Raw genomic sequence first — 12,097 nt, forward strand, 5'->3', positions numbered from 1 at the left:
GCAGCAACTTCTTACTTGACATGTCTCCAAAGGCAAGAGAAACGAAACAAAAAGTAACTATTGGGACGTCATCAAGCAAGATAGAAAGCTTCTGCACAGCAAAGTAAGTAATCAATAAAACTAAAAGGCAATTGAGGGATGGGAGAAGATATTTTCAAATGACATATAAGATAAACGATTGGTATCCAAACTCTATAAAACACCTACCAAACTCAACACCCAAAAAACAAATAATCCGGTGAAGAAATGGGCAGAAAACATGAATAGACACTTTTCCAAAAGGCATCCAGATGGCACATGAATAGATGCTCAACATCATTCCTCATCAGGGAAATACAAATCAAAACCACAATGAGATACAACCTCACACGTGTCATAATGGCAAAAATTGACAACTCAGGAAACAACAGATTTGGCAAAGATGTGGAGAATGGGGAACCCTATTGCACTGTTGGTGGGAATGAAAACTGGTGCAGTCACTCTGTAAAACAGTATGAAGATTCTTCAAAAAATTAAAAATAGAAGTACCCTACAACTCAGCAATTTCACTATTAGGAAGTTATGCAAAGGATACAGGAATGCTGATTTGAAAGGGCACAGGCACCCTGATGTTTATAGCAGAGCCATGAACAATATTCAAATTATGGAAAAAATCCAAATGTCCATGAACTTATCAACTGATGAATGGATTAAGAAGATGTACTAATATAAAATGGGCGCCTGGGTGGCTCAGTTGGTGAAACTCCCACTTTTGGCTCAGATCATGATCTCACGGTTTGTAAGTTGGAGCTCCACATCGGGCTCTGTCCTGACAATTCAGAGCCTGGGGTCTGCTTCATGTTCTGTGTCTCCCTCTCTCTCTGCCCTTCCCCCACTCACACTCTGTCTCTCAAAAATAAACACTAAAACAAAAAGATGTGGGACACACACACACATACAGACACACACAATAGAATTCTACTTGGCAATAAAAAAGAATGAAATATTGTCATTTGCAACAATATAGATGGAAATGGAGGGTATTATGTTAAGCAAAATAAGTCAGTCAGAGAAAGACAGATATTATATGATTTCACTCATATGTGGAATTTGAGAAACTTAACAGATGAACATAGGGGAAGGGAAGGAAAAATAAGATAAAAACAGAGAGGTAGGCAAACTATAAGAGACTCTTAAATACAAAGAACAAACTGAGGGTTAAGGGTGACAGTGGGTTTGAAGGTGAGCTAAATCAGTGATGGGCATTAAGGCAGGCACTTTTCAGGATGAGCACTGGGTATCAAATGTAAGAGATGATTCACTGGGTTTTACTCCTGAAACCAAGACTACACTGTATGTTAACTAACATAAAAAAAAAGCTGCATCAGGAAATGCAGGAATGCTAGACATCCTAGCTCTTAGCATAGATGTTTATGGGACCATGTTCAGCAGCTGTGGCCATAAAAGCACATCACACATCTTTTCCCCAAATACAAAGCAAGCAGGGGAGGGGATTCAGAGGTCATTGAAAAGGATCCCTGGAGGATTTAAATCTAGGTAAAGTGTTAACATGGAGCGCCTAGAGGAAGAATGATAATGGAAAGTCCTGCCTGCCCTTAGTCAATTTGCAAATTACCTTCTCCTGTCCTTATCCTTTCCACATGTAGGGTTTGACCTCTTTACATGTTTTTTGCTAATGCAACTCCAGAGTTTGAACTAGAAAACTTAGTTTCAAATATTTGGTAAAAAAAAAACCCTCCAAAACAAAAAACAACACCTCAATAAAAGAAGCAGGAAACAAACCTTTTCCTTTAAAGTGTAGAAAGCAGCCACTGTCCTGGGGCAGGTAGTAGTCCTGGAAATTGTTACACTTAAGGACATCCAATTTCAATGGTTGCTGCCATTCCTGTGAAAGTAACTTCAACCTCTAAATCTCAGTAATTCTGAGGGGCTGTCTCTTCTTTTTACCCAAATTCATTATACTGAAATTAACCTGTTCTCTGAGTAAGAGGAATTTGGGAGGAGGGCTGGCTCTTCTCCTTCCTCCCACATACAATAGCTGATGACTCTGCAAGATTTCTTAGTTCAAGAAAGAATATGAGAGTCTGTACACCATTTAAATTGCTGTAGGAAGTAATAGAACCAAACCAAACTCTTGGGCTATAAAAGAAGGCTTTAATATAATAATATTCAAATCTAGCTTTTACTATTTAAGATAAATATTGCCACTCCAAGTAGGTAAATAGATGGGAGGAAGAAGTGTCAAGGAGATGGGGTTCATCACAGCAAGTGTCCAAGCTGCTGAGGAAAGGTTGCACTATCACTGGACTCAGTCCTGAGCTTGATTGTGGCCAATTCTTCTTGTTCTTGAGTTTCACTGGTCAGCTAGGATTGGGGCTCCAGCTGGCAGGACAGGATGTAGCTAAAGAGAGAATGACACCTGTGAGTCGACCAGGAGCTACAATTCAGGTGTCTCTCCCAGGGTTTTCCCAGTAGCTAGAGTCTGATGTTCCAGTGATCACAAGGAAACAAGGCTTGAGGCTGCCCAGGGAGCCATGGATGCAGGATCCCTAGAGTGGCCACCAGAAAGAGTCCACGCCTTTGCCTAGCTCCTGATGGGCCTCACCTCTCATCCTCACTGAGTCGCTCCACAGCCTGGAACCAGGCTCTAAACTCCTCCTTCGGTTCTAGAGTGTAGTTATCTGCAGCCACCTGGAGGAGCATGATCTCTTTCATCACTTTGTATTCCTAGGCCAAGAGAAGAACAGGATGCACACAGAGCCTGGGTGGGTTGAGCAGTGGGATAGGGGACCAGTCCTAGGTCTTTGCACATGTGGCAGCCTTCCTTCCCTGAAAATTCATCCAGTCTCAACCTGTTCTCAGAGGTGAGTATAAATAGCCCCTCCTCCTGCAGGAAGTTATCCCTGAGGCCACTCCCCTGACTTCACTTACCAGATGGATGGGTCTTACACTTTTTCATTATCAAACTATTCCAGTAAATGTGTGATGGAGGGGATGCAGCCAAGAAATATTCTTCCCAGGGCCATCTCTGGTATCCACTCCCCTACACTTCCCTAATAGGAAGTGCCACAAGTGCTCACCTTAGTTTTTTTCTTATGGTTGATCTCATCTCCCTAGAAAGCAAATAGCCAAAGTCCATCAGAAAGAGCCCCTTGTTATTGCTTGTTCCTTATACCCATCCTTTCTCATGTTGTTCTCGTGCCAGGACACATGAGAAGACTGTCCATACACAGATAACAGGACTGGGATATAAGCCAGGCTCTGGGGTCCAGAGAAAGGACGACATGGGGTAGACAGTCAAGCACCTTATAGCACAACCCTCTCTGATGACAGAAGGGGAGGCTGAAACCTCTGGGGGGAGGGGGCTGTTAGGCTATGTAAGTGCTTGCCGATGTGGAGGTGCCTGACTTTGCTCTCCCCCCATAAGCAGCCTGAGAGGGAGAGGCTGAGGTCAACTCAAACTTCATGCAGCTTTGCATTCAGACAGTCTTGGGCACCAGGACCAGTGTCATAAGTGCAAACTCCCTTCACTCATCATTGAGATGAGAAACTCTAGCTCACAGGGGTAGCTGTGAAGCTCTCATGAGGGGAGGTTTGCCAAGTCCTGAGGTCTCAGGACTCATTACAGGGGTTCTCCACTCCCAAACCTCAGGATTCTGGGCCCTCCTACACAATCTAGAGGTTCACTCACCTTCAGATAGTCCTTCATTGCAGTGTCCAGCATCACCATGTCAGTGAGGAAAGTGCCAAGGAAGGGGACAACACCCTGTGTCATTGGGGTAGGGGTGGGATGAGTCCCTGCTCTCAGGTGCACACAGGGACCCTCCCTTGAAAATGCTTTAGCCTCCTGGTCCACCCCAGGTTCTCACATGGAGCAGCCTAGGATCCCTAGCAGCCGCCTCTCAATTCCCCCTTACCCTCACCCTCCAAGGATATCAGACTTCTCCTAATCACCACTAGGGCCTGCTTTTAGAAAATCAAATTGTATGTAGTCCTAGGCCCCTCCCCACCCACAAATCCATTCTGCATCCAGCTGGATAGACCCTCCTCCTAGTCACTTTAAAATAAGAGTTTTGGAAGCTGTGGCAACAAGAGGAGGAGCTGGAGTAGAAAGGTCCACCTGTCTTGATATGGAGGCCTCCAGCTGTCAGAGAGGAGCCCTTCTCCTCTCACTCTGGAGGCTCTATTCCCCAGGAACACCCACCTTCTTCTGCAGCCTTTTCTGGGCTCTCTGGAGGCTCATCACCAGGGTGGCCCATTTAGATGGCCGCTCCTGCAGGGTCAAGGACAAGTTCATTGAGACCATAATATCCTCAGTCCACTCCCCCCGCCCCCACCATCTTTGACTTGAGACCCTGGACATCTGACCCAAGTCAGCTGGTACCAATGCTACATTATCCTTAAGCATGCTGTGAGTGATTCTAGCACAATCTCAGCTCCAACATTCACTCCATGTGTGACCTTGAACTTGCAGCCTGGCCTTCCTGAGCTTGTTTTCTCATTGAGAAAAGTGAGAACACCACCTACGTCACATGGTCTTCTGAGGACTCAGTGTCCTATTACTATCATTATTGTTTCCCTCCATCCATCCCAACCCCACTACTGAGCAGAGGGCTGTCCTCTGGGCTCTCAAGCTGTATACAGGTCCCCATCTGGACTAGCTGTTAATATGGAGAGACAGGGTGTCTATAGCATCTGGTTGAACAGCACCTACTTGCTCCACGCCCAATGGAATCTTCACCCCAAACTGTAACCATATTCATACCAAAGGCTTCGCCTCCCCAAGGAATGCTTCATGTCATTCCCCTACACAGCAGTCTTTCTTCATCCACTCAAGACCCTGTTCCCTCAGGCCCCACCCTCTCTCTTCCCAAACCTCCTCCTCCCATGATACCTTCAGAAGCAGTTCCCTTCTCTGTGGGTTATCTTCAGTGCACAGCTTTTTAAATTTTTGAAAGCTCTTCCTGAATAGAGGAAAAGAAGGCAGAAAAAATTATAGGAATAATGTGGCTTGAATGTAAGTCCCTCTTATTTGAGTACTCCAAAAAGTCAAACTCCCAGTATTAGGGTTTTCTCTGGATTCCTCTGAGAACTAAGGTGTTTGTAGGACATGGAGGGAGCTCTCACGTGGGTCATCCAGTGCCACCATTTCCATATTAATTGAGCAACTCCGTTTCAGTCAGTTGTGGTTTCAATTGGGCAGAGAGTTTTGTTGCTGTAAAGTAAGCACTTGATAATATTTAATTTGGGTCAACTCAGTGCGTGATATTTAAGAAAAACTATTTCTATAGCTGGAGTCAGGGTGGACTATTCTCCAGGGTGAGTTATAGACCTGTGCACCAGCCCAGGTTCTATTGCCAGGGTTTGCTGCCTCCCAGGAGGGTCCCAGTTACTGAGGGGGAAAAGATGTGCATATGGGAAATCCCTCATCCACCCTGATCCTTCTATGGAGAGAGGCATACTCACCTGGAAACTTTCTCCCATGTCTTCTTCAGACGGTAAATTGAGGCACTCTGCAGAGCAGAGAGGATGGCATGCAGTGAAGAGTAGTTCCGCATGATTTGACAGGCCTGGGGAGGGAAGAGAATGAGTGGTCATGTGGGTAGCAGGAGTTCTATTTGCTCTAAAGTATCAGCCTCCCTCAGTTTAAAATTTCCCTCCAAGATGACAGATATCCAGGTGCCTGCAGAAGGGCACATATAAGACCCAAAGAGTAACACTGCTGGGGAGAGGGAAGATTTTAGCTCATTCCAAGGAAGGAGCCAGGTAGGAACTGAGCGTTCCACCATTGGGACATGCAAGTAAAGGTCAGCATGTCCCTGGAGGGAAGAGCCTAGGGACTGTGCAGACCCTAGGGCTTAGACTAGGGACTCCAACCCTGAGAATTGATAAAGGAAATATCAGTTTCCAAGGCTCAGAAGAGTGACTCATCTTGGCCTCCCATAAAATACCTTGGCCACCTTTATCCAGTGCTCCACCACCATGGCCCTGTCCTGGGCTATCATTCTTGGGTTTCCAAGGCAGGTGGTGATGACACAGTTGACCACACTGTTAAATTGGGTGACGGTAGCACAGACTGTGGGTGCCAGGTGTTCATTACCAGGCTTATTCCGCTTGGACCAGATGGACCCCAGGCACTGATGAGGCAGCACCTTCTTGAACAGCTCCTAGAGAATGGGGTGGGGAGGGGAGGGGTGTTCAGCCAGCCACTTCACATTCAGGATTAATGTCCTAGGTAGGAGGTTACCAGGTCAGAGCTTTAGTTCCTGAAGCTGAGAATGTGGCCTGAGCCTGATTGGAATCCCTGGATTTCATTCCATTCTATTTTCACTGAGGGAGTCAAGTACAGGAAGACCTAGGAGTGAATACTGACAGGGAAGGAAGGAGAGAATTTGGACCCTGGTCATCCTTGCTAACCCCAGCCTCTAGATGACAGTTCAATGTGACTCCTCACAAGGGGGCCTTTTCCACTCCACCTGTTTTTCCCTTTGGTCCTACTCTCCTTTCGATGCACATTCCCCCATGACAGTTACAACCACAGGTTTCTCTGTTTCCCCTTGTAGTTATGTACATGTCAGATGCCTAATAAGTGCACAGGGTGTTAAGCCTCCAAGGAAGATGGGTGGGTGACCCATGGACTTGGCTGCACCCAGTGAGCTGTCTTCCTCCACCTGAAGGACCAGGGCCTACCCATTTTTCTAGCTGTTCTAAGCTCATTTAATCTACACAGTAACTCTGCATCAATTCTTATCAGTGCCTATCTCTACAGTTTGCAGCTGGACAGTGAAAGCTTGATTTAAGGACCTTGGCAGGGTAACATGGTTGATAAGTGGTCGAGCTGAAATTTGGACCCGGACTCTAGTAGTCCACATCAGGGAAAGGCAGGTCTGGGTTAGCTGACGGCAAAAATGTAGAAAGTGCCCTGCCCTGTCCTGCCCTGAGAGCCCAGCTTCTTACCGCATCTATGTACGTTAGCTGCTCTGCCACCAGCTTGGGAGGGAAGTCCATGAGGCTGGGCTTCTCCTCATTCAGCTGGTTCTTTGGGGTTACATGCCAGTGGCAGGAAGGCTCTGGCGCTGGAGTTGGCTCTGTCTCTATTTTTAGAGCTGGAGTTAAAATTCTAAGTAAAGCTGATGATTGAGCTGATTGCAGCTGTGGACCTGGCACATATGCTGAAGAATATGTTAACACTTGTTCCAGTTCTGGAACAGCTGATGGAGGTGATGCTGGCTCTGACACTTGAGATGATGGTTGAAACATAACTGGTGCTGTCTCTAGTTCCATAGTAGACCCCTTTTCTGGCTCTGCAACTGGAAGGAGCCTTGGGGCTGGCACTGGATCAGGATAAAGAGAAAGGTTCATCCACATAACTGACTTTCCAGGTGCCTTCCCAAAAACAGGACAGGTACCATTGCTTTCAAAACAATATTCAGCCCATGAACCCCACCCCAGTTAGTCTTCCCAGATTTTAATCCCCTTTACCATCTGACTCTGCCTCAGTGGGCTCCAGAGTTTCCTGATGCACCAGGATAAGGGCGGTGTGGTTCTTCAGGTCCCAGTCATGCAGCTTCATATCCACATAGGCTGTCTTTACTTTGAAACTGGTAAAATTCAGAGACTGCCAGGTATCCTGAAATTTCTGGTCAGGCCATGTAGTCAAGATGGGAGAGAGGGTGCTGGGAAGAGTCATGTGTGGAGAAGCATCAGAGGCCTGGCCTTTTATTCCACACTGTACTCCCACAGCATCATTATTTCTCTATGGATCCCAGAGGATGGCCCAGCCCACTTCCAACCCCGCCTTTGCAGTGGAAGGCCTAGTCATCCAGAAAACCTGTGTGAGTCTGGTTTTTTCACTGATACTCTTCTCACCACGGCCTTGGGCATAGTCAACGCCATCCTCAGTACAGACCAGTAATAGGGCTTACGTTTGAGGCCGATTTATGAGCAGTCTTCTCACTACACCTTCTGTTCTTGGCCCTAGTTGCTGTGGTTAGCAGAGGTAGATATGGAGAGAAGCAGGCAGAGCCAGATGGAACAGTGGAAGGGATGGGTCTCTTGGGCACCAACTGAACCCAGACTGTGCTCTGCTTCCCAGAAGTTTTGGGGCCCCATCCACAGCTCTCTTTGACTCATTTGTTTCTTCACAGGAAGCCCCCAAACATAAGCCCTCCTATGGAAATCAAGAGATCTGTGAGTTCCATGGTTCTGGAAGTCCTCCTCCAGCCACAACCCCTATAGTCTCTTATGCTGCTCTGTGGATGCAGAAGGCCCTCCTTCTGAACCTGAAGACCCACTCATGTTTACTTGGTCTTGTAGTCTGTCATAATGGTCAAATAAGGGACAATCCTTTCATATCCAGAGGACGCCATGAAAATGTCACATATAATGAACCAAGGACATGAGTGGTTATGATGTGTACAGTGATTGCCTACCCTCTGACTAGAATTGACACCAAGGCATTGTGTCTACTTTATTCACTGAATTATCTTAGTGACTAGAAAAGTGCCTGCATTACTAGGTGATTAACATATATTGTTGATTGAATTAACCCAACCAGTACTTTTCAGATAACTGGGTGGGCCATGGGTGCCTCTGCCTCTCCCCCAGCAAGCCCTAGTCTGGCCATATAAAGGAAAAATACCAAGCCCAGCTAGATAGAATCTCAGAAGTCCTTTGCAAACAGGACAACTTCTGCTTTCCATGTGCTTTTCTAAATTCAGAAGTGCCACAGGCCTGTGAGGGTTGAGGTTGAGAGCTTCTTCACTGGAGAGAGAGAGAACTATTAAACCTAAAGATACTCAGCATGTCCAGCAGCCCTTTCTACAGAGCCAGGCACCAGATAAGCCCATGCCATGTTTTCTCCCATAATTTCCTACAGTTAACACTGTGAGGTTCATCCTCTTACCACCCCACTTCCAGAAGAGGAAAGTGAAGCTCATAGAGGTGCAGTAACATTCCCAAGATACACAAGTAGTAAATGGGAGGCTCACCCCTGTGCTGTGTATGAGGCAGGCACTCACCTTTTGAACTGCTGTCCCAGGACTAATTGGGCCATGGGGAACACCTGGTATATGCAGAAAATGGTTGTGATGTTTGAGGTGTTTCTATCCTGGAAAGGTGATTGTAGCAGGGACTGTAAACAATTTTCCATTGTGCCTTCCTTGAGCTTCAGCATTGTACAGGCCTCATCCAGGGACAGGGTTGATTCCTTTTAACACCGGGTAGACAAGGAGGGGCATGTAGTCAGCTTCAATGCCATGAACTACCAGGAAGATCAGGGTCTGGTTCTCAGACCAGAGACCCCCATCCCTTTGGGAACTTGTGAAAGAGAAGGGACTTGAGTGCCCACACAGAATAAGGTTCTAGGCTTAAAATTGCAATTGGTTTTAGGGGGGAAATGATAAACCATTGGTAACTTCCAGGCATTCTCTTAGCTGAGCAACAATAGCACTTCTTTTAATAGCCTATATTAAGAGCATTATGCCAGTGAGTCATCAGCAAACACCCCTACTGTAGATATGAGAACACAGAGGGTTAGAATTTCAAATGCTGCTCAAGATCACATAGGTTAGTCCTGAGAATTGTCAAAAGCATGGGCTGCATTTCCTCTAAGCTAATGAGGCTTGGTCTGTTCCTGATAGGGAGAAAGTTTCTGGGGGAAACCACCTTCTTCAGCAGCCCCCAGGGAGCCAGTCAATTGTAGTCTGGGTTCCGGGCTTACCCTGATCATCTCTGGGTCCCGAGAAAGGACATGAATCTGGACCTGTTCTGACCCTATACCAGCACTTGTTGCTGGACTGATGCACCTGCTGCTTGTCAAGGGAGATGGAGTTTAATCCTTAGAGCAGCTCATCAAAGATTTCCTCGGTGAAACTCTTAAAAGACAGAGGCAGGTATCTCAGCCAGGAGGCATCAAAGTCCTTCCACCCAATTTGTGCTTCCATGTTATGGCAGATCTAGCAACCTAAAACATTCTTTTAGGACACTTAAGATTTTCCCTGCATCACTGTTGAAATGAAAACAGAATTGAATCCTGTCAAGTTCCAACAGACTTGAAAGGCTGAAACAGTGGCACACAACCTCCTTTATGGAATATTATGAAGACATATAAGAACACAGCTCATGACTTGGTGGGCCTACAATAATTTAATGTGTTCTGAGAGGCAGGACATTACAGAAACATATAGAATGGCTTCATCCCACCCTTAATTTTGTGTTAAATCACCCTGTTTTGTGTGATGATATGTAAGGGCTTGGAGACGTTCTGCAAGGACAGTGGAGCTGAGTGCTACCCAGGATATCTGGGGCAAGTAGGTAAAATAATAAAACAGCAGTAAAATGCAAAGATACTCATGGCCTCATGAAAAGTAAAAAAAATAAATAAAATAAATAAAAATGATTAATTAAAAACATTAAATGTTCTCTATCAAAATATAAAAAATAAAATACATACACAATACATGCATTCTCTACCATTCCAACATATGTAAAGAGTGTCCTCCTACCTTACCACATAGCTGGTGGCAGAGGTTTGGCTATTCAGATTATTTTGTGGTTGGGCCTGTGGGGACACTCATGTGGAAATATGATGTGAGGGCCTCAGGTTTGGCCCCATATTTATGTGCAGGCCCTGGGTGTGAAAAACCCTCTTCCCATTCTTACCTCAGAGCAGCGCTGATTCTTGGTATCCTTCTGCACCTGACACTTATCTAGGGCGCTGCAGTAGTTGAAGCCATGGACCAGCTCCTCAAAGATATCCTGGGTGAAGCTCTGCAAGTACAGTGCCCCGTAGTCGGGCCAAGAGACCTTAGGGTCCTCCCTGGACATTGCCGCAAGGGGACACCCCCATTAGAAATTGTGTTCTCTACAGTACAGGCTAAGAGGGGAAGCTGTAAAGACACCCAGCAAGGAGGAAACCAGAAGAAACTCTAGGGCTCGTAATTAACATATAGGTAGTTGAACTTGGTCCCCAGAAATCATCTTCTCCTGCCTGCCAAGACCTGGGGTATGAACATGAGAGATGTGCTAGGCTTTCAACACCTGACATCTTGCTTCTGCTCATGAAGGGCATAGCCCTCGTCCTCTGTCCCCTCCGCCCCCCCTCTCTCCCTCTCTCTCTCTCTCACACATACACACACAATGAGGGGCAAGAGGTGTGGGCCTGCTCTGGGCAGGATCAGAGTTGTGGCATGCTCTGTCCAGTGGGCTGCCCTGAGCTGCCTTGTGTTACCTGTGAGCGCCTCCTGCCAAATGACCAACAGCTTCGGAGATGAGGGCTGAGCTGATGTCTACAGTGACATAAAGGTTTCTCACTCTGGGCTTTCTTAAGCCCACATATCCTGAAAATGGGGATACAGCAACAGAACATTTTGTTCTCTAGAATGACTCTGGGCAAGTGAGCCGGAAAGCAGGCCATCTCTAGAATGTGGGCACCTGGTTACCAGAGTTCTAAGTTCTGTTGAAGCCTATCACCAAGGAAGTGAAGTCACTTTTTCAAGATTCCAGTACCTGGGGCCCTCCTTTAAATGAGACCTATCTAGAACCCCTTATTGGTAGTTGACTGCTTATCTTTCTCCTCCAATGTCATCTCCTTAACTGTAAACAATGAGTCAAAAATGCCATAGCCACAACTCCCTGGAAATGCAAGTAGGGTCCTAATTTTGAGGACACAGAACTGAATTCAGCTTTTTTTCTTTGTTTGTTTTACCAGTTATATGTCCTAACTCAATGTGTCTCTCGAGTATTCCATAGTTTCCTAACGTGCACGTTGGGATCAGGCTAGAATATACTTCCTAGGAGCCTCATCGGGTGTAAATGGATAAGATTTATAATATGTGTGGGCTGTTATCCAGTCTATCTGAGGCCCAAAATTAAGTATGGAAGAATTAAAAAAAGGGGTGGGATGTGGCATGGAGTACTATTCAAAAGAGACATCAGTGTAGTAATGGAACAGTCACTCTTCCTCTTGGCCTTAATACGGGTTCCATGATGGGGTAGAATGGTAGTAAAACCAATTGTTTCCTGTTGTATTTAGAATGAGACTCAGTTGTCTCATTTCAATCTATGAGGGGGCAGCCTTCACAATGGCTCCCCATGC

The 12,097-nt window shown here is 46.1% G+C and overlaps 1 protein-coding gene across 1 annotated transcript; it reads right to left on the minus strand.

Moving 5' to 3' along the window:
• Positions 1–2,134: 2,134 nt before the first annotated feature.
• Positions 2,135–11,416, minus strand: LOC122497557 (ral guanine nucleotide dissociation stimulator-like). The gene is made up of 13 exons (XM_043604753.1): positions 11,231–11,416; positions 10,663–10,770; positions 9,021–9,208; positions 7,483–7,676; positions 6,958–7,334; positions 5,952–6,167; positions 5,467–5,570; positions 4,895–4,964; positions 4,205–4,273; positions 3,692–3,766; positions 3,081–3,113; positions 2,606–2,727; positions 2,135–2,401 (listed from the first exon to the last, which is right to left on the minus strand). Exons 1-13 carry the CDS (start codon positions 11,414–11,416, stop codon positions 2,365–2,367), a joined length of 1,779 nt encoding a protein of 592 aa, XP_043460688.1. The 3' UTR covers positions 2,135–2,364.
• Between the last annotated feature and the right edge of the window lie 681 nt (positions 11,417–12,097).

Source organism: Prionailurus bengalensis, chromosome A3 (assembly GCF_016509475.1).
Source record: "Prionailurus bengalensis isolate Pbe53 chromosome A3, Fcat_Pben_1.1_paternal_pri, whole genome shotgun sequence".
NCBI classification, from domain to species: Eukaryota; Metazoa; Chordata; class Mammalia; order Carnivora; family Felidae; genus Prionailurus; species Prionailurus bengalensis.